Genomic DNA, 23,352 nt, shown 5'->3' with positions numbered 1-23,352 from the left:
TATTTTATATAAGGAAACTTAAATGCTATCTTGATGGTATATTAATATACCTTCTTGGTGCCTCACTTAAGAAAAGATTGACAAACAGGATAAAAAGATCACTGTATACAATTTCAATGAATTTCTAAAGAGCAAACTCCTGATCTTGAGATTAAAATTGTATTGTTTTCAACGTCAAAATAGAGATCAAGGCAAAACAAATACAAACCAAAAAAGCTCAAAGTGGAAATGAAATTAGTTTCAGACTTGGTGGAATAATTCTAGATTTGTGAAAAATGTTGAGGTAGTAGATAAGGGGGCTACAGATGTAATACATCACTATCTCGAAATCTAATTCTTTCTGATTATTGTGTTTAAAGGTTCGGTTACCATGGATGGGGCTTATGCAAATATTTCTATCTGCTTTGTTTTCCAAATGATCATTGCCTCTTCCATATATGTAGGGCTCTGTCTTTGTATTTACTTATTTTCAGACTTTTTACTGTGTGGGATAAACCAGACAAAGCCAAGTTAATTTATTTTCTGTAAGATTACTTTTGTCCTGAGAAACTGTGACAGCTTTGGGGACAGATTGTTGATAGTTTTATGTGGTTCTTCATGGGTATTTAGTGACAGATTGATAGATGCAAGTAACAGAAAAATGTGTCATTTATTACAGAATTATTGCTACCAGGATAGCTGCAATACAATAGTATGCATTAACTTTCACACCCAGAAACCTGTTCTTGCAATTCACTTTCAGTAACTTCTTCTACTCATTGATTTAAAAGCAGAATTGTTGAAATTCTGTGCCCAAATCTTTTGGTGGGGATTATAATAAACATTTTTTTAACTTCAAGTTAACTGGCTTACCTTAAAACTACTGTCAGTTTTTAACAAGTTTTTAAATAGTCTCACTTGTTGAATGCTAAAAATTCAGTACTTCAGCAATTGTATGTTCATATTTCATATAAAATCACATTTACAAAACATAGAGAAGCTGAGCCAGACAATTAACAAGCCTATAAGATTAGATTTCCATTATACATTGTTCTAAGGGAAGCTAGTCTTGTTCTGGTACAACATTCACACTTAAGTATCTTGTAGCAACATATCTTAGTATCATTAATATAACACTGTTCTAGCTGTATGAATCCAGTGCATGCTTTTTGGTATGAATGCACATTGTATTCTTGTTTTGGTCTATGCAAAGTACTAAGAATAATTTCACCTGGGAGACTGTTGTGAAGGGTAAGAAAAAGCTCCTCCCTTTTGGGATTTCTTATGCTTGGGAGTAGATGGAGGTCCAGGTGTAAAAATCATATCTACTCTGAAAAAAGAAAAGAAAAGTGGAACTGCATAAGACCACCTCTAAATGCTAACATAGCATATTAGAACATGATAGAAACTACTATGCATCTCTGCAGCACACAGTAGCAAAGACTCAAAAATGAGCTTTGAAAATAGAGCTTACAAAATTTGAGACAAAAACTTGAAAAAGCAAACTAGATATTTCCCAGGCACTCAAGTACTGCTGGACTATCAGTCAATGCCCCATCAAACTCCTTTGGTATCTAATCATTCTTAGACACAATAAGCTGTACTCATCCAGTTTTGTCTGAAAATGGTGAATGGAAATTTAATCAACTCAGAGGTCAAAGTTTTGGGGTGAGTAAGGAATATTCATCTGACCAAATCTGCTTTAAGGAGGAATGAGCTGTGTCACAAACACAGTTATTTACACTGACTAGCTCTCCATTAACTATGAGAGGGATCTCATGTGACTTGACCTCCACAACTGGTGTCTCTTTACACTGCTGAGCTGAACACCACAGACCTGAGGCTGTGCTGTGATTCTTGCCTGGGCTCGCTGGGGACGAATCTTCACCCCACAGAGCTCTGCCACAAATACAGTGTGAGGCAGGCATAACTGCATCAGCAGCTCTGCAAATACTATCAGTTAAGCATCTGGGAGAGATCCCCTGCTGCTGAAAATCTTGCAACAGCTCAGTCTAAGTTAGAGGAATAACCTCCAGCAAAGGACATGTAGGCAATGCTGCAGGCACAGATTTCTGACATCATGAGCTCTCCTCAGCTTTCTGAGCTAAAAAGTATTTTTAATTATATCAGTTTACACTTTGAGGAGATTTAAAACCTCTTGTGCTAATGTGTTTTTGCACTTGTATTAGATGTTTCACTGTGCACAGTTCAACAGATAAACCAGCCCAAAGGAAAGCTCTGCATAGTGCAACTATAGCTTTTACTGATCATCTGCAAGAAGGGGAGAAGGGGAAAATTTCACTATAATCAATTGAGCCAATAGTCAAGAAATTTTTTTATTACTGCGTTCTACATGTGATCCAGGGCTCTCTTCTGCAGCTGCCCCAGCTAGGTGCTCACTCACCTTTACTTTCTGAAGAAGAGGATTTCTGATAGATCAGTTATGATGTGCAGAGTCAGCCTCTGATAGGCCTTGTACACATACAGACCAACTACACTTTTTCCAGCACAGTTCTACATTTTCCTCCCTTCCCGGGAGATTCTTACCTTGTCTGAAGATACTTTATTCTGGAAAGCATATCAAGATGCCCTGCTGAGTATTGCTCTATCACATCCTTTACATCATAAGGCCTCAAAGTCTCCTTGAATTTTTTTTTATAGAGACGAAACTGTAGTATTCTGTGTAATAAAAGGAAACATTACTAAGCTTCTGTGTAAATTCAAAAATGATAATTTGCATCTTCATTGAATATTTGGTAAAGACACTGGATGTTGGGAAATTTGATTGTTTAATAATTATTTATTTAATAATTATTTATTTAAATACAAGACAATAAAACATAAGCAGATCATGCCTAATGTCATTCCATGTTTGAAAACACATAATAGTTGGCTTTTTGTAACTAAAAGAATAGAGTTGCCTTAAAATAGCTATATACACAATGTCTCCTTTTCAGTATTATCTTCCTAAGTAGAAATGGTTCAAAGAAATACATTCAGATGTGGAACTCCATATCAAACATCACAAATGACAGGAGATTTTGAAGTTGAAGGCATGGTTCAACTTAATATAAAACTACTTTACAGTATATACATTGATGAATCATTATCAGCTTGCTTTTCATTTTACATCTGGGAAAGTTTTAGGGAGGAAATGCTAGTTCATTAGGAATATGAAAGTTCAGTAGTGAGCAACTGAATTTGTAGATAAAAGGAGAAAGTCTTAGAAATACCTGAAGTGTCCTTGAAAAATTGCCAGTGTAAAATTATTGTTATAATTGTGGCATCGTTATTATTATATGGCATCATTATTATTATCATTACTATTATCCTAGTAATATAATATCCTAGTAATATTAAAATCATAGAAATAATTTGGACCCATGCTGGCAAGAGAGCTTGAAAACTGCCCTCCATCCTATTCTAAAATACTTGCCTGTTTATTCACCTGTTCACACTTGTATCTTGGTAGATTAAACAAATTGGTAATAAATGTAATGATGAAATATCATTTAACATCTTTGTCTTAGGCTTGAAATCTAACTATTTAACTTTGATGCTTTTAAGTCTTTCAGTGTTTCAGATTTCAAAACTGAAATTTAATTATTGTAGCCAAAATAAGTATGATAACACCCAAACTGTATTTAAAATAGGAAACTCTTAGTGATTTCACTTTAAATTCTTTATTTGACTTTGGAAAGCCATTGAGAGGTTTTATCTGAATGAACTGCCTTCTATTAGCCTACAAGGTCTGGATAAACTTTACAATGGGAAAGAATAAAGAAAGGAAAAAAATCTTGGCTTATGATTGAGTTTAAAGGGAAATTACATGAAATCGATTAGATTTGCACAGGATATGGGAGAGGAAGTTTCGCAAAAATAATAATGATATGCCTTATGGAAGTGTACAGAATAGGGCAATCAGGTATCAGGAGGAGTAAAAGGGGGAAATTATAGAGGGAACAAAGATGGAGAAACTTCCAGCAGGACAGAAGAAATATTCATTTTTATTTTATTTGTATAATTTAGATAAAACAGTTTTGGGTTATTGATAAAAATGATAAACTGAAAACAGATTTCAAACTCATACAGAAGAAAAACAAGTATTCAGTTCAAAGCACCAAATGGTTGTGGAAGTTCTGATGAGGGCAAATGACTTACAGGCAATTTCATTTTGTGGAAGAAATACCATCTGTATACTACTTTCCTTTCTCAGCCATTGCCTAGGTATTAAAAATTAAGTTCATTGTGGAGGTGAAAAAGATGAATCCTATATAGGCCTTCAGCCATAATCTACCAACAACAGTTGTTAGCATGATATAGCATCCAACGGAGAGGAGAGGAGAGGAGAGGAGAGGAGAGGAGAGGAGAGGAGAGGAGAGGAGAGGAGAGGAGAGGAGAGGAGAGGAGAGGAGAGGAGAGGAGAGGAGAGGAGAGGAGAGGAGAGGAGAGGAGAGGAGAGGAGAGGAGAGGAGAGGAGAGGAAAGGAAAGAAAAGAAAAGAAAAGAATAGAAAAGAAAAGAAAAGAAAAGAAAAGAAAAGAAAAGAAAAGAAAAGAAAAGAAAAGAAAAGAAAAGAAAAGAAAAGAAAAGAAAAGAAAAGAAAAGAAAAGAAAAGAAAAGAAAAGAAAAGAAAAGAAAAGAAAAAAAAATAGTAATACCTGGTTAAAAAAAAAAAAAAAAAGGTAAAACCTGGTAATACAGGTTTTACTCTATGATAACATCAACTGAAAAATGTGAAGTAAGATCTTTCATCACTTAGTAATTGACTGGAAGTTATTCTATGTGGAAACCACACTGTAATGGGAGGATTCTTGGCTGTGAGCTTCGGCATGCACTGGGAGTACATGCAATCATAATCAGTAACAATGGGATATCCATCCCATACATCTGAAACTGATTTATGAGCTCTTCTGGATTTAGAGTATGTACTCATCTTCTTTGAATCTTTTTAAAGAACAGAGTATTTGGGGCATTCCAGACCTGATATTTTTCAACTAGATGTAGTAACTGCCTGGTACAAGATTTAATGATGGAACGGAACAGAACAGAACAGGAAGGGAATGGGAAGGGAAAGGGAAAGGGAAAGGGAAAGGGAAAGGGAAAGGGAAAGGGAAAGGGAAAGGGAAAGGGAAAGGGAAAGGGAAAGGGAAAGGGAAAGAGAAAGGGAAAGGGAAAGGGAAAGCATTTTTCTTCTGCATATTTTAAAAGACGGCTTTGAATAGGAATTGCATAATTTTTTTTCAGTTATCTATAGTTGTCCAGACTATTGCATTTGTAAAACAAGAACAGCAACAAGAGATTTTCTGAAGCAGAAACATTCAAAAACTGTGGAGAGGTTAAAGACATTTACCTGACAGCTCTGATGGCTGTCTTGAATGTGGGAATCATATCTTCCATAAGGAAGTCACTACTGTCGCCTCTCTCTTCTCCCCCGGGTTCTCCTGTTCCTGCATCTGCAAGGTAGGTCAGAAAAAGATGTGTGATCATCTGATGACACAAGTGTAGTTTATAAAAAGCACATATTTTGCAGGTTTCTCTTTCTCTAGTTAGCTCTTGAAAGAGATTTCATAATCCCGCTGGGATAGAACTTCTATAAAAGATTCAGGCCAAATATTCCCATTTCCACATTTCCAATCTCATGTAATTTTAGGGGAAGGATAATAAATTCCCCAGAGAGGACACCCAAACTATATCCATGGTACTATGGATGTCTGTGCTGAGGCCAGCTGACACAAAAAAGAGAAACTGCCATTGAGAAAACATTTCAACACAACAGACAACAGCAGAAAAATGTTTTGAGGGAAGCTGAGGAAAAACATCCTGTCTTGTTGCACAGACACCCATAAATGGAAATGCTAGGGTGCAGCTTTCTGGGGAAGAGTGGGAGAGAAACAGTAGTTAACTCTATAAAACAAGGTTTAAAGAGTTTGCGATGAGTAGATATATATGGGGTACCTGGTAAAGTATGGAATACTTTAACATATAATCCCCGATGAGAAGCAGAGCCATGATAGCAAGTGCTTTTGGGGGGATACAGATTCACTGCCCATTGTGCCCTATTGTCCCAGTTCAAGTAGGTTGATCACAGCACTGGCCAAATCCAATATCAATTACTGTTTTTTGGAGGGTCATTGCCTTATTTCAAGCACTGTGTTGCCTGGACACCAGTATTTGTTTCCTGGAGCTTCCCTAAATGTGCCACATAAAACCTGGAGATGGCAATGATTGTTCCAGAAAGTTGCAAACCTTGAACAGAAGATGCAGAGGAAGAAACTAAAATGGGGAGAAAAGGGGATGGATAGAAAGAAATCAACACAGATGGGCTACCTTCTGAGCTTTGCCAAAAAGCGTATGCTTTCATTCGGAATGCAGTGCGAAAACGCTCCTTATTATTCAAGACAATATTCTTAGGCTCTTTTGAAGGACTTTCTTCAATGGCATCTACATTCAGAGGGGTAAATAGCTTTCCTTTAGTATTGGTACCACGAACCCGATCCAAGAGACCCAGCTTTTGGCTACAAAATAAGCAAAAGTAATCATTTTCTTCCTTTGTACACTTTAAACTTGTTTTCATGATGCTTTAAATATAAAAGAGGCTGAATAAATGTTTCATACACAAGTACACTGCTGGGGCTACCATAATACATCAATGACTTTGCAAGCAACAGCAAAGCTCCTATTATAATTAGCTGTTTTTTATGAGAATTATTTTATTGTATCAATGTATCAATGTTGAAAATGTTACCAGAGGGTCTTACTATCCCCTTTATGTAATACATCACAATGCTTAAGCTCCAGTACCATGTCTGAAGCATTAGCTTTTTTATTAAAAATACCCAAAACATTATTACTTAGGCAGTTATATTTTCTAAAGGCAAGGGTGCTTGGCTTTCCCTCATCAGTGCTTTCTTGAACTACTGCATCTATGGCATCTATTAAATGAATAAGTCATGTGCATAGTAAAGAGAAGAAAGGTCAAATGGACTGTGAACCAAATAAATTGTTAGCAAGACACTGGAAAGGCATTGCCAAGCAATTACTTGCTACCTGGTAGCACAGGCCACCCAGTTCTCTCCAGTTCAATTTCAGTAATTTCTTATTATTCTAGAAATTTAAGTGTTCTATTGAAATTGTGATAAAATGACTTATTTTGTTGCTCTGATGATGCCTTGCACTGTCCTCTTTTAAAAAAATGTACCAGACTTCATCAGTGACAATGTGTAGCTAGAATTGCATCTACCTGCCATCTTACAGGTATCAGTAACCTTTCTCACAGCCTAATGACCATAAGAGTCTAAAAAGTAATCAGAAATAACACTGAAATCATCAGAACAAATGAATTCCCTAGTTAGTGTATCAGCTTAGGTAATGCTCTGAACAATCTGTAGGTGATGAATTTCTTGTTTGTTTCACTGCTAAAATTATATTGCTTTGAACACTTGATAAAAAATGTAAATGTGGGACTAAGCAATGAGAAGAAAGCCTGCCCCTTCATCCAATGCTGAATGGGGGACAGCTCTGGGAAGAGCCGAATTCTGCATATGTGGCCATGAGACAAATCTGTATGGGAGAGTAGGGCAAGAGGGTTCGGAGGAGTAGAAAAAAAAACACTGCAGCTGACAGGTTTCTGAGAGTCACAGTGGGGAGCAAAGCTGAAAGAAAAACTGATGGCCAAGATAAAGAGATTTTACTGGTATTCAGAGGGATGTTTGTGCACACTGTTCAGCCAAAGCCACTGAACATGCTGGTTTGGAAGAGCAAGGATGGAGAGGGTCCACCCTGGAAGGACGCAGTGGTCAAAGCTAGTTACTTGCATGCAGATGTTTGAGTGAAGAGCCTTGCTCACAGTACTATTTATTCTCTGTTTAAATGAAGTTCCTAATATATTTGAGTATTTCAGTTCACAGTTCCTTCAGGTGTTTTTTATTTGTTTGCTTGTTTATTTGCTTTTTGTTTGTTTGTTTGTTTTTCATAGAATCATAGAATCACAAGGCTGGAAAAGACCTGCAAGATCATCTAGTCCAACTGTTCTCCCATCACCAATGCTACCACAAATTATTAATATTAATTTCTGGAACCCTCATCTTTACAATCAGATTCATATTAATAATTCTTTTGACTCAGAATGGAGAGCTGGGCTATGTGATCTCCAATGATCCCTATAATTCTGTGATTCTGTGAAATATCTCTGTCTCAAAAGACTGAAGTATAAACATTTGTGTAAAACGTTTCCTCAGACATTCTGAATTTTATTTTTGACAGTAGTTCAGTATTCCTGAATGCATTTTCTGCTGCAAATTCAGATGTGCACATTATGTGTATAGACATGTGCAAGTATGGAAGTGGCAAAACTAAAGAGGACTTGCATGAGTATGGAGACACAGAGCTAGTCCTGTTGTATCAGCAGTGCCAGGCCTGAAGTCAGTGATTTGAGGAGATAAAAGCACAGATTTGAGAGAAGAATTAGAATGGTCTTAGTGAATGGTATTCACTAAGATTTTCACCCTGATTTTTTCAAACCAGACATACCCAGATTTTGCCCTCATTTAGTTTCCTGAGGAATTAATAGCTTCGGGGGAAGATGTACAAAGTACAGACAAATATGCACAGCAAAAAATAAAGGAATACTTTTCTGTTTGTAGAAAAATAATACTGCTTGTTGATATTTATGGTAAAGTAGTCAGCAGAAAATGTGTAGGGTAGTTTCATGTTCAGCCTTTGGAATTACTTTAAAAATTAATTCCATAGTGTTTCCTTCTGGGCTGGACTCTGGATCTGATTGATCTGCTCCAAAGGATAAACTCATGGTGAGTACAGGATCTGAAGAAGTGACTTGCTTTCTATTAAGAAAAGAAATCTGTGGTCTCTTTTCATCAGTACTGTCACTTATCTGTTTTCTCAGAGGCCATGTCTGAGAGCAGACATGATTTAGCAGAGGGTTGTTAGTTAGGGTGGTATGGTTAGGTTGTGGTTGGACTAGATGATCTTTAAGGTCATTTCCAACCTGAAAAATTCTATGATTCTATGATTCTATGTCTTTATTCCAAAACATCCCTGTGAACTTCGGATTATTGAAGCTCTCATATACTATATATAGAAAAAACATACACAGGAGAGGAAGACAGATGACTTGACCAAGTCTTGAAAGGGCATGACAATAAAAGCCAACTGAATGATTTGTGTAGGTTTTGGGGGGGTTAAAAATATTTTAATGCGAAGAAGGTACTAAAAACTAGCTGAATGACAGCAAAGAGTCAGCCAGCAAATATAAACTCATGGGCATAAAAATTAGAAGGAATGATGTTTTCAAGGTGAAGAAGGATAGAGAAATTAAGCGTGCTTGGAGAGGTGTTGATCTTTGTAAACTGAAGGAAACTGTGAAGTAAGCTACAAAGAAGAAGAAACTAAATCATAAAAGGTCTGTTTACTGTTAAAACTAAACATTTTCCTCCAAGGTTGAAACAATTGTATATACAATAGCCTATACAATATGGAGATTAGCATTTCTTCCTGAGAAGATTAACAGATAGCCAGTGATAAACACAGCTCAAATGAGGGAGGAGACTTTAGCTCATCTGTTCTTAGGATTTCAAGACTGAACAGTTTGAAGGGTTTTTAGAAAAACATTCAAGGATGAGAAAGAAGCTCCAACGAGATGAAATCTAGGAGTGAAACTCAGATGATTTCAGATGATGAAGTAATTTTGTCAAAGGCAAGATGTGTCTACATGCAATCTATCAAACCTTACAAGATTTGTTTTAGTAGCACTACAGAGAAGTTCTAAATGAAATAATACGATTACAGAAAAGAACTTGAAAACTGAAGGAGAAAAATAGGTGAGACAGGATTTATATTGTTTATGAATAGCAGTTAAAATAAGATACTGGAGAAAGGTAGCTGTTCTTTTGTATGACCTCTGAATCAATCTCCATAAAATTACTCAGTACTTCAAAACACATATCCAGATGCCTCAAAGTATTCCCCTTAAAATTCCTATATCAACTGTCTTTCCTACCAGAAGATAAGAAGGCACGAATTGCACTGAAGAGTTCACATAGAGCAAACCAGCAGGCAGAGGGTGAGTGGACAATGCAAAGAATCCAAAATATTCTTCCTGTGATGGTGTTTATTTTTATTTTTATTTTTTTCAGTTTAGGGACTGAAATTTCTTTTGTGGACCTACCTCAGAATAGCAGTGATCAAGATTTCATAACCTGCTTGTAGATCAAAATTGTCCTCTGCATACAGCACAAAAGGCTACTTATTTGCTATGATATTCTCTCCACTACATATATAGATACCCTCTTTTATTCTTTCTTTTTTTTAACTTTTTATTATTATTATTATTATTAGTAGTAGTAGTAGTATTTTTCTTTTTTAATGTAGCTAATATAAACATAAACCATTCCCAAATTGCCTTTCCAGAGTAACTTTTCCCATGGATAAGTGCGACTTCATGAACAAAACATTGTCTCCAGACTTTCTCAGGCATCTTAGGTTTAGAATTCAACCAGTCTGCTTTATATTCTTTAAAATCTTGCCTAAGATTGATCATTAGGCTCCTTTTTTTGCTCTGTGGGAAGTTAGCAACCTGCCGAGAGAACTGTTTCACTTTGGAATGATTTTCCAGCTGCAGAAACATGTCTGTTATTATTGATTACAGGGAGGCCTAGATGAGAATTAATTTAAAATGCAGATCTCTAGCCTAAGCTGAAGTTATACGGCCTGAAGCCTTTCTCATTAATTTAATGCTGATTATTAACCCTTAAAGTAACATTCATTTATAACAGGATTTTTACATCATAGATACAGACAACTGTGCTCATATGTAGGCAGCCAGAGCAGTAGAATACTCAGAAAATCAATCTTTAGTTTCACATGAAAAATATGATATGTTGTATACAAAGCAAAACAAACTTATTTCTAGAAGAATGGCGATCTGTCATCACGGGAAAGGTGGACTGTACTCTCATTTCCAGGGGATGAAATCTGAGTCTGCTGGGGTTTTTTGCTTATACAGTAATTTTTAAAAACACTTAGGAAACATTTGTTCTCATGACACAATCCCCATCATTAAAACAGCATGCGCATGGCTCAGTCTCAGAGGATGAAGCATGCGCAAATCACATCATCCTTTATGAGAGTGGCTAGGACAGTGGTTCCCACCTACAAGTCCATGTACTGCTGCCTGTCTTTCAGAATCCACCTATTAATATTAGCTGATTTTCCTCACTTTGGTACACTGGATTCACATCATTTGGCTTCCCATAGGAAAACAGGATTTCTGACTGAGTCCTAGGATGAGAACTCCTTTACACTATGGTAGATACTACAAAGGGAGGAAGACAGATGCATTGCAATCTATCTTCACAGCTAAAGGACAGTTTATCTCTCAGATTCTTGCTCCCATAGAGCAGACAGAATTATTTTGGAACATCTGGGACAAGAATTTGCTTGTGGGATATGCAAGAGATGCCTGGTTTCTGCAACAGATGTTCTACCCTTGCTAAGAATAAAGAGTGGGAACCACTGAACTAGAAATACTGATTCATAAACAGTCATGCATGGAAATACTGCAGTTACATCCCATCATGCAAGCCAGATACTCTCCTCTCTGTGTTTTGCCTAACACTGGAGTTTCATAAGCAAATGGTACGTGTATGAGAAGAAAAACAATGAATCAATACTAAAAATGATTAAAACACAGACCTACTCTTTTTCACCTCACACAGATAATAATAATCAGGAAATCTTTCCATATTTTTCCATTTTATCTAATCACTAGGACAGCTGATCATTACATTAGTATAGTCTCAAGTAACTGGGAGCAAAAGGAAGTCAGCTTTCCTCCAGTATTTAACTACATTATCAATTGTATTATCATTATACAGGTGAACTGAGCTTTGAGAAATCAAGCATTCTAAATAAGATTTTCAGCAATAGTCTCCTTCACGCATTTCCCAGTGGAAATTAGCATACAACTAATATGAAGACAGCAATGAGCCCTGATGAAAATTTAGTCCTCGGTGAATACTTTCTCAATGAGTCCACACATTTTCCCAGTATAAAACAAAGAACACTTTTCTGTTCCAAAGTACTTAAAAAAATTTAGTCAATCAGCTTATCCTCCCATGAAAATCAAATAACATTTGTTTCTATAGAGAATAACGTACAAAAGCGATCAGCTTCAAAATAGTTGACCGTAACTTCTTGATAGCATTTTCTTTAAAAATCCACCTACAACTTAAAGGTCTAAATCTTCAGGTTTCTCATTTGGGAGGGAAAAATGTCCCATTTTAGCCAACACATTTGGTTGCCTTTGGTGGTTTATGTCTTATGGTATTTAAGCGTAGACCTAACTTTAAACTCAAACTCACTTACCATCCAAATTGTCTGGTGAGAAATATGACCATGAATTCTTCCTTAGACTCATCTTTAATGCTCTTCAGAAAGAGAAAGAGTCCCTGTTCACGCTAACAGGTTTTTGCTTAGTCCCTTTCCTTACTCCTCTCTGAAGTGATTAGAAATGGCCAAAATCAGCAATATCACCCCAGTTCATGCGGAGAATAATCCAAGTTCAGTTCCTTGTGAAAACAGGATGGATATTTTTCACCAAAGGATGCAGCTAGAAATGTAAATCACATGGATGTTGGCCCACTCTTTACTCAACAGTGAACATTTGTCTATGTATCAATCACTAGAAAAATGTCTCTCACATATTTTGCATGGGCCAATCATCCAATGAAAAATGGAGTGCTTCACTAGCAGCTCTCCAAAAGACGAAGGGCTTAGGCTAGGAAAGCTGAACTGTGTACTGATTTTTGTGAAATGAAGTAGAAATGAGAAGAACAAGAACAAGTTGAATGACAGAAAGATGTTTGTGCAGGATAAAATAAAATATTTAATAATGTAGTCAAAATCTTAGTATTTCCAGTGATGTGTCTTTCAGAATTTTGGTTTGCTACTGATTATTTCTACATTTCATTGCAGGACAATAAAGCTATTGCCCCAGCTCTTAAGTCACAGTTCAGCAAGATGTTTAAATATGTCACTAACTTCATTCAGATGATAAAAACCATCCACTTTTTTTTCCATTTCCTGAACCAGTAAATACACATGAAGGGATGTTGATCTGCTGAACTTAAATGCAAAGTTACTTGCACACATTTGTACTGACATGGTTGGGGCTGCACAAGAAATGCTTTTCAGCTCTTACAGAATATTTTTCACCCATAGACTTCTAGATGCTTAGCAGAGTAGGTTAGTATCATTCTCATTCTATGAAAACAGTGAAAAGCGCTTGTTTCTAAGCAGATCGTCAGCTGAGCTATGACTAGATCCCATGTTTTCAGAACAGCAGAACAATGAACTATCTGCAAGGTCATGCAAGTTTATATTTAAGTAATATTTCTTTCTTATTTCCCTTACTATTCATGGTAGTTGGATGAACTACTGCTGTCAAAACAGAAATTGCAGGCAGAGAATGGCATGCAAGAAATATGAAGAGTAAGGCTCAATTGTTACTTGAATGTATATACCTAAGTTTTCTTGTGAGGCTTGATCCAAAGAATGACTCCCTACTAAACATGACATTACTGCAAAGTGAAGAAAAGTTATTAAGATGAGACGTTAATGATTACTCATGAAAAGCTCTATGAAAAAGAATGGGAATAGCCTTTCATTTGTATTTAATGAAGTATGCAGTTCAGAATGACTTTTTTCCCCTTCCTGTTTTGGGAAGTTGCATTAAGAATACTGATAGTGAAATTTTCCAGCCTTGTTAAATACGCTTTTATTTTCATTAAGTTGTAACTGCTGGCAATACAAAAATGCACCACATTATATTCTCTTATACTCACATAGTAGGTAAGACTGGTACAATATGTGTTCGAATCCCCCCTGTGGCACAAGTGGTAGAAGTGCCACTCTGCCTCACAGGAGGCTCGAATCCCGGGGGTTGGACTCAATGATCTCTTAAGGTCCCTTCCAACCCGCACGAGACTATGATACTATGATACTATGAATATTCTGCCACTTAAAGATCTCAAAACATATTTCCAAAGGCAGAAGGATATTATTTATCTTGGAGACATAAGGAAACTGGGATAAACAATTTTTTCCTGCAGTCACACGATAGCTGACCTAGCAATGAATGTGTTTTCCTGATGTCTAGTTCTACAGTTGGGTAATGCTGTGTGCAGAAATTAAACACCTGTCTAGGTGCAAAGCCCTAGGAGAAAGTTCAAAATTCTTCACTAAAGTGCCTGTATACACGTGATTCAAAATTAACACACTAATCAAAATAAGTGCTAATAGCTATTAAAACGAGCATGGAAAAATCAAGCCAGAATTACTTCCTCAAGCATAGATATAAACAGTTGTTTCAAAATAAACAACATTCAGTCTGCAAAAGCCCACCCCGAAGGTTAGGATACATGAGACAGACACCCCAGTGTCAGCTGAATGAGAGCACTCTAAAACATGAGGACATTAATGTCACTTTTTTCATGAAACTTCCTTTTCAGGAAGATGAAAATCTTTTATAATACATACAGAAGCGCAACAGCATAGGAGTCTTCAGATCAGATGGAAACAGGAAATCATCCTTTCTCTACAGACAGAACTGCAATCTGAGATTTCATAGAATTGTAGAATCCTTAGTGTTGGAAGGGACCTCTGAAGGTAATCTAGTTCAACTCCCCTTCAATGAACAGGGGCACCGCAGCTAAAGCAGGCAGCCATCACCTTTACTGTAAAGAAGTTCTTCCCTGTGTTAGTACTGAACTTCCCATGTTCAAGCTTTAGGCCATTACTCCTTTTCCTATTGCAGCACACCATCAAGAAGAGCCTGGCTTAATCCATTTGCTTACCCCTGAAGTGGATCTCAATATATTCTAGTTGCTCTCTCACATAAAGAGCAACTCCACCATGCTGCCTCATCTGCCTTCCTTTCTGATGGAGGATGTGGGCATCCATGACAGCATTCTAGTCATGTGAGCTGTCCTACCATGTCTCTGTGATCACAATGAGATGATGACTTTGTGATCACACACCAATCTCTGGTTCTTCCTGTTAATTTCCTATACTGTTCATTGGTATACAGGCACCTTAGGGAAGCAGGGGGTGCAGGTATCTCTAGAATGATACAAGAACACTTAAGCCAGACTATTGATAATGTTATCTTCCTTGAAGTGTAATTACAAGATCCAATTAGACAATTGAGATGCATTTCTCCAGAGTTTACCAGCATTACCAGGCCCCTCTCTGTCACAAGGAACTCTATCCCTTTCCCTCATCAATCTAGTTTAAAGCTCTGTTAATCAGTCCACACAGATTGCTCCCCAGAACATATCTGTCCCATTTTCTCAGTTGCATTCAGTCTGAAGCCCACATACCTGCTCTCTCAAAAGCCTGCCCAAGATCATAGGACCCAAAACCTTGATCCTGACAACATGCTCTCAGACAGTAATTTACCCAATCTATTCTCCTCCTTCTTATTTTATTAACAGTTTATGTTTTCTGACTCTACTGGGACCAGTTCTTCTTTTTTTCATTATCAACCACAGTTCAGACAATGAACTTCTTACTACAACTTGTCCATTAAGTACTCCACTGTGCAAGACCTTGGAGACTGAGTGCACTGCAGGGCTGTGCTCTCCACTGGGACCACATTTCCATGTTGCCCATTCAGTTCAATATAGCCTTCAATATAGACTGCAGTGCAACCAATACTTCTCATACTAAATCAGTAAAGGAAGATTAAATCTTTTTTTATAATTACATTATCTGTAAACAAGAGTTTTTTAGGATTTAGGATGTGGAACTGTCAAAACAAGCAGATTAGAGCTCAGTCTCATATCTACTACTTCCATAAGTACCATCATTTGTCTGTTTACCTGGAGGAGTTCCAATCTGTTTTTATAACAATGCTTCTTTCTCTAAACACATTGTTACAGAGGCTCCCATACACTGATCATGATTGATTGATGATGGTTTTGCTGAAGGTTGTTACTACCTAACAACATAAAAGCAACACATAACCTTCTAGAATGAAGGCCATGGGATTCCAGATTTAAAGATTCTGGGCTTAGAGTAATAATTTTCAGTTTTTAATCCAATTCATCCATGTTAAATGCCTTCTACTGGCCTAAACAATAGAACAGCTCAGAGGATACTGCAGGAATAGTTATGTCACTGGAGGTACAGGAACTTCTCTAGGAGGGCTGCAATTCCCTGTCGGTTTACAAATTTTCCTACAATTCTTGCTCATTTCCTCCGTGTTTTGAATGGGAATGAACATGGAAACAGATTAATCATAAGTCTTTGTGGAACTATTTATCTTTTAATACCGGTTGCCTTTCATTGTGGATGATCCATTGATAGCAGTTTAGCATTTAAATGCTTTATGTGTCTGACCTAAGAGGTTGAATTCTTTTATGTACTTTCAAATCTGAAATTTTCCTGGAGGGGTTCTGATTAATTCACTTCCAAATATGTCTGAGACCTTGTAGGTTCACTAACAGGGTCTGCTCTGCTGTAGTTTTCAATGACAACCAGTATTAGCATCAATTATCCTTTCATTCTCTTTGCTCATAAAGCCTCAAAGTTACTGGGAATTTTTCCATCAACTTCAGCAGAGGTGAGAATAAGCCCTTAACTCTAATGTAGCCCTTGTAGTAAAGTGAGAGAGTTTGATTATCCTACTGATCCACCTTAGCCTTTCATCTTCCCATTTATCATCAAGAAATCCCTTCCATCAAAACATTGCACTGTGTGGGACTGTTGAGCAATAACATGTGACAGAACTTTAAATTCACTGAAGAACAACTTGAAGCTGAACCCTGCCCCTAAAGCATGGACCAGGAGAAATTTCTATAGACTCTGATTAATCATAACAAACAATAAAGCTGTTTACAGACAATCAGCAAGCAACACTTCCCATTTGTACGATTAGCATTTTAGCTGTGTTGTTAAGTTGGGAAAAAAGCAAGCAATTAAGAAACGGATTGGTTAAACATTTTTAATGACTACTGATGGTGTTAGTAGCATGTTTTGGTTAACAGCTCACAAATCCACAAAGAACCATTTAACCCACATTCTCCAATAACTGTATTAGAAGGAGTTTTTAGTAATGACAGCAGCATACCTGGCAGTACCATCCAATTGCTCTTTCCTTTTATAGTAGAGAGGAAGCATTACAAGAAAGCAAGGAGAGAAGAATTACACAATAAATCCAGGACTCTTTTAATGGAAATTGTTAATCTATTGCTAATTGTTTGTATGTTTTTTGGTCTGTGATCAGATCATTACTGAGGACAGATTTAAAAGCTTTGACATCACTTTTTCAACAAGTCATAAAGTAAAGTAAATGAAACAGTTCACTGATACCAATCTGTGCTGCTTAGAATGGTAATCCAGGCTTTGATGAGAAGTCAGTCCCTTGCCCTCTCTCCCAGGACCTTATTTGCAAAACACCTCTTAAATTTCAGGCTACGTTTAAATCACAGAAGAACATTCATACAAAGGACAAGTTTGAAAACACAATAGTCAGTCTAGACTTCAGGTGAGCCTGAGAAGTGTTCTCTGAACAAACTGTGAGGTCAAGGAACCCTGTAGGAATCACAGTGTAATAGATGATGTGGGAATAGATAGAGTGAGGAGGGTTACAAAAAAGAGATACACTGAGCCTTAAATAAACACTTGTGCTTTTTCTTAGAGATTTCCTTTGTGACTGATGGGAGATTCGTTCTAAAGAAATACACTGTGAATAAAACAAAGAAAGAGGTAATATTTGTGATTTTTCCTTTGAGAAGGCAGGAAATTAAAAAGTTTCTTCAAGTCAGTTTTAAGAAACAGCTGGCACTGGCATAATAGCACAGTAAGTTCAGCTCATCAGTGCTGAGCGACAGGTTAAGAGCACTTGTTTTCAGAATGAAGAATAACAGCAATCCCCGAATGAATGTTGAAATTATATCCTTTGTTAAATACCTATTATTAGCGATTGATAGTCTATAGCTAAAAGAATGGGCATTCAATGGGCATTTTTGAGTTAATACCTCAAGAAAGTATCAGACTCCCATTAAATTACAAGCACCGATTAATTAGAAATGTTTTATGCGTGAAATGCTTTCCACTGAACTGTGGTGTGGTGATCACAATTAGGATTACAAAAATAATGACCTCAACATACCAACAAAGTTTTCTTTTGAACCTTCAATAAACAGCATCAGGACAGTTTTAGACATTCCTTGACTGTCCTGCACTGAATTATACCCATAAGCAAATAGTATTTCCAAAAAATAAGCATCTAACATGTATTAATTGTGTTCTTGTGTCAATTATCAACACTGTGATAACACATTTCTCAGACTGGTTGAACTGGAGAGGGAAAAGTAAGAATTTTCAGCACAGCCCATCTTAAAATATAAAGTTGCATCATAGAAGATGTGAACAGCACATATGCCTGTGGCTCAGACTTTCTCATGATCAAAATTACAGAGGGAGAAATTGGGATTTCCAGACAATAAACTCCAGTGTCTTACAAAAGGAAGCTGACTGCAAAGCAACCTTCCCCTTTGTTCAACCTCAACATGAGAGACACAAAGTGAGTTATCCATGTGTCCATGGAGCCAGAAGACAAAGCATTTTTTTTTACTTTCAACCAGGAAAACAGTAACTGGCAACACTCTGCTACCTACAAAATCTTCATTATACACAAAACTCCATTACTTCCTGTCCTGAATTAAACTTCACACAAAATGGTGATGGAAAGATTCACAATTCACTTACCTGAAAAATGGAAATGATACAATTGATTCATAAAACCTCCAGGTAGCAACGAGATCAATCCTGTTTGGGTTAGTAGCATAGTATCTCCAGGCAGCCTGGAGATTTCAAGGGTAAGACAATAATCAGTATAAGGAAAGGCTATTCCTCAGTTTGAAAACAGCCAGATTATTTCAAAGTCCACAATGATTCACCTGAGTGACTATGTGGAAATGAATTATTAATGAGTTATACCAAATGAGTGTCAATAGATGGCAAGATTATTAACACTGACTTCTGATCTGGGGAGGTTATTAAAACAGGAAGTACCACCAGCACAAACAAGACATTACAGTTGATTAAACTGGTTTTATTCTTCTGTTGCATACTCCTGAAAGTAAACCAAGGACTGCTGAACTTCTGCAATATTTCAAGAAGTGATTAAACTGGATACTATCTAATGGTAGTCCATCAGAGGACATTTTGCTGAGCTCAATCAAAAATTCTCAAAGCACAAGGTTAAATAACTTATGACTAAATTTGCTGTCTGCTAAGTGGATATGCAGTAAATTTAAGCAGTAAATTCCATTTGGTGCTCATTCCTGCAACCCTTTCTGTTACTGAACAGAATTTGTAATGAAAACCAGCATTTCCATGTGATATCACTGAAAGCTTCTATGTCCCGCTGTGGAAAAGCTACTATTTGCTTCACTGCACTCAAGATGCATTGCATAACTGCGCTGAGTAATTAGTCAGTCCCAAGACAAGTGATTTTATTTCTGAACCCACAACAAAGGGCATAATAAAAGATCAAGTGAGCTAAGATGACACTTCCCATTGAGTCCTCTGATCTTCCAATAACATAACAGAAGACCCAATGGCATGTTTCAGCTTTTACAAACCATATATGCTATCTGCGCATTTTGACTAGATTGAGCTGGTCACTGTCTATTGTGTTACTGCTGTTGCTGTTTCCACACTACTAACAACATGAATTTATTTCCACATAAATTTTCTTCTCAAAGGAACTAAGAAAACCTGTATTTTTGAAAGAAAATGTTTTCAACAGCATATTTTCTGTGATTCTATGATGCTGACACAGAATTTTGTTGCTTTCCAGAAGCTAGAATATGGGTGTCTTTCTTCTAATGACACCTTTCTTCTAAAAGACATTATGGAAATCAAGAGATTCCTAAGAGAACTGCAAGGACCATGGGATTATCTAGCTCAATGGGAGAAGTTTTACTTCTTTTAAAAATATAGCTTCTTACATCCTACAATAAGAAATGAGAATCTGAAATGAGGGAAGAAATGGTCCTTGCTGCATCATGCAAAAAACTTCATAAACAACACCTTCAATGAGAGAAGTGGCTGCAAACCTGAATGAGTTCAGCTGCTGGCTTTCTTCTTTTCTCAAAATGTTTCTGACGATGTTGCTCTTGGACCTTCAGTGCCAGCCCTGAACCCAGGATGCCCTGAAAGCATAGAGTGATGAAAGATTTGATCATAAAGTCACATAATTACTTGGGTTGGAAGGGACTTTAAGGATTATTTAGTTACAACAGAATCACAGAATCACAGAATGACCCGGGTTGGAAGGGACCTCAAGGATCATGTAGTTCCAACCCCCCTGCCTAGCAGGGCCACCAAACATACACATTTACTAGATCAGGTTGCCCAGGGCCCCGTCCAACCTGGTCTTGAGCACCTCCAAGGACGGGGCATCCACAACCTCACTGGGCAGCCTGTTCCAGGACCTAACCACCCTTCTAGTAAAGAACTTTCCCCTAACATCCAACCTAAATCTTCCCTCCTTCAACTTAAAACCATTTCCCCTAGTCCTGCTATTATCAGCCCTTTCGAAGAGTTTACTTTCGTCCTGGGAGTAAGTTCCCTTCAGGTACTGAAAGGCTGCAATGAGGTCACTCCGCAACCTTCTCTTCTCCAGGCTGAACAAACCCAACTCCCTCAGCCTGTCCTCATAGGGGAGGTGCGGTAGGGGGAGGTGTGTGGCAGAGAGGGTACAACTCTCTGCCACAGATAGAATCACCTCCCAGTACACCAGGTTGCACAGAATGACCTGCACTCTGGGATGATCACTCAAATATAGATCCTTGGCTTGCATATAATTAGAGCTCAGTAAAGTAGGCACAAACCTAGATGAGTAGGTCCCAATTCTTTTAAAAATATGTCTTATGTGGCTATGTCAATAGCAGTAAACTAATGCAGGCTAGAGTACAAGCTCAAGATCTGTCCTGTGATTGCCAAGATCATTCACCTGCTGGATTTGTTCTGTCCTGAGCCAACTAGCACTTTCTCAGACAATGTTCGCAAATGGTTCAGAAATTATCAGGGTGACATATTATATACAGTATATACAATACTTTGCATATGAAGTTGGGAATAAAGGATTTTGATACCAGCATCCAACTTGTTTTCAGGAAGCAGAGAACATACTGATGTTATTTACTAATACAGACCAGCTGAAGTGTCTGAATCACTTCTATTAAGAAGTTTTGATTCCACTGGAAGTTTTGATCACTTAATCCTCTTTTTGCAAGCACACAGCTCTGGGCTGTGGCTAAGGGAGGAGAAAGAAGTTACTTACTGCAGGAAGAGCAAAGAAAGACACTCCAATGAGTGAGAATGTAGCTGCAATCAGCCGTCCTTCCCATGTCTTAGGAGTCTTGTCACCATACCCAATCGTAGCAAGGGTGATCTGTGGGCAGAATGACCAGACCTTCCCATAAGTAAAACAAAACTAACAAATCTGTTTTAAATATTCAAACTTGTGTCACTCAATTAGCTCTATGGGCACTCACACATAACTTCTTAAAAGACAATCTAAAAGACAATCTTTATGATGGGCCACTCTATTTTTTTCATGGTATCGTAGTCCTGAGGCACTGCATGTGGGAGAATGGATTTAGTCTTAAATCAGCTACCTCTCTAGGATGCATCTACTGAATGGGAACAGATGTGGCACAAAGACCAAACCTCATTCCCGCTGTCAGTGTACAGTTAGAAATGGAACTTGCCTATTATCAGTTTGCAGAGCATCAACAGGTCAGGGCTATCTCTTCCTTAAGTCCCAGTCACTAATAAGCAAAGATAATTTTGTGAAAACTTATTCCTTTCCTACACAACCACTAATCCTTGTTTTTAAAATACGAATGTTTCTTACCATTGAGACCCTACCTGAACTTCCTACTAGAGAAGGATATGAAAACACTCAGCAATTCTGTGTACAGTCTTTTGGCTAGCAATAAAAAGGGTGAATGGAAGGAAGAATCATGGAATCATACAATGATACAATGGCTTCGGTTGGAAGGGATCTAGTTCCAGTTCCCATGCCACATATCTTGCCATGTACAAGAACTGCACTGAATAAAAAAATGCCACTGAATTTTAGTCATAGATTCGGTACAATACAGTCTGTTCCCATAACTATTGGCAGTAAAAAAAAAAAAAAAAAAAAAAAAAAAAAGAAGAAAAAGAAGAATTCTCTGCATAAGATGGCAATAATTTTACATTATCAAATGAGTAGTTGTGCAAACCAATATAAGAACAGAGGTATTAAAAATCCCTCTTGATCAGCATTCTACCACCAATGGAATTCCTTGAGGGATTCCTGTCAATTCCATGTAAGACACAAGACACAAGCAACACATGTTTTTGTTTGTTTTTTTTTAACAAAGACATCTTTCTACCCTTCTATATATGAATGCAGAGAGATTCTCAGGAGAAGGGTCTCATTGGCTCCTTACAGATCTAACTTCCATCAGCATCTACCTACACTTCCCAGACCTGTGTCACATGTTACTAAAACATGTAAACATAAAAAACATAAAACAGACCTTGTGCTAGCTCTATTTTTGTCATTTGCTGAAGGATACAGCTCTCATCAGGTGGACACCACTGCTGTAAGAACTTGGCTGCCCCTATGCATATGCTCTACCAGTGCAGTTATACTTAGAGACCCTCCTCCAAAACAGCCTTCCTAGAATTCAGGAGCACAGACTGATATCTCTGTATGCTTTAAGTACCTAAGAGCCTATGTCCGACTAAATATCCATAGAGATATATATTCTGATAATTGATTTTAGTGGTGTCCCTACTATTAGTGCTGTTATACCAGTAGCATCCCACTCACACAAATTTAGCAGCACTTATATTGTAGACACTAACATCAATACTTTTTAGATACAGCATTTTTAAGAATATTGTAAAAAATTTTTGGATTCACTTACCAGCCCCCACCACAATGCATCTGCATAGGTCTCGAACTCTTCCTTCATTTCCACCCCATTAGCATCCTTTTCAGGCACATCTTTTTCAACCAGATAAACAAGAAACGAGGATAGGATGAGTGTCAGGAACCCAATGTACCAAGCAGTGATGAGTTCCTGCAAAAGAATCAAATGGACAATGAAAGGGCTGAAAACTGACTCAAATTCCAGAGTGGCAGTGTAATTGTCAGGAGAGTAGCACTGACAATAGCAGAGCTGTCACTGGAAGCTTGCACACAATTTCACCATCAGCCTAACTCAGTGCTTCCTGGCAAAGGTGCAGTGAAGTTGAAGTAAAGCTGGGTTAAAAGCTTAGC

The 23,352-nt window shown here is 37.4% G+C and overlaps 1 protein-coding gene across 3 annotated transcripts in view; it reads right to left on the bottom strand.

Moving 5' to 3' along the window:
• The window catches only part of KCNQ3 (potassium voltage-gated channel subfamily Q member 3), a 183,475-nt gene that overhangs the window by 6,899 nt on the left and 153,224 nt on the right, over window positions 1-23,352 (bottom strand). The window contains exons 5-14 of one of the 3 annotated variants that reach the window (XM_015856358.3): window positions 22,997-23,152; window positions 21,355-21,465; window positions 20,126-20,221; window positions 18,771-18,865; window positions 17,128-17,154; window positions 13,520-13,576; window positions 6,309-6,496; window positions 5,332-5,434; window positions 2,527-2,658; window positions 1,211-1,309 (exon numbers count right to left, since the gene is read on the bottom strand). In XM_015856358.3, coding sequence (XP_015711844.2) covers window positions 1,211-1,309; window positions 2,527-2,658; window positions 5,332-5,434; window positions 6,309-6,496; window positions 13,520-13,576; window positions 17,128-17,154; window positions 18,771-18,865; window positions 20,126-20,221; window positions 21,355-21,465; window positions 22,997-23,152 — 1,064 coding nt within the window. The remainder of the gene's footprint in view (window positions 1-1,210; window positions 1,310-2,526; window positions 2,659-5,331; window positions 5,435-6,308; window positions 6,497-13,519; window positions 13,577-17,127; window positions 17,155-18,770; window positions 18,866-20,125; window positions 20,222-21,354; window positions 21,466-22,996; window positions 23,153-23,352) is intronic. The other 2 variants (XM_015856359.3, XM_015856360.3) reach the window with 2 other exon arrangements.

This window comes from Coturnix japonica, chromosome 2, assembly GCF_054131305.1.
Source record: "Coturnix japonica strain WE chromosome 2, WE-NBRP24, whole genome shotgun sequence".
Classification (NCBI taxonomy): Eukaryota; Metazoa; Chordata; class Aves; order Galliformes; family Phasianidae; genus Coturnix; species Coturnix japonica.
This window is presented reverse-complemented; position numbering and strand designations above follow the sequence as displayed.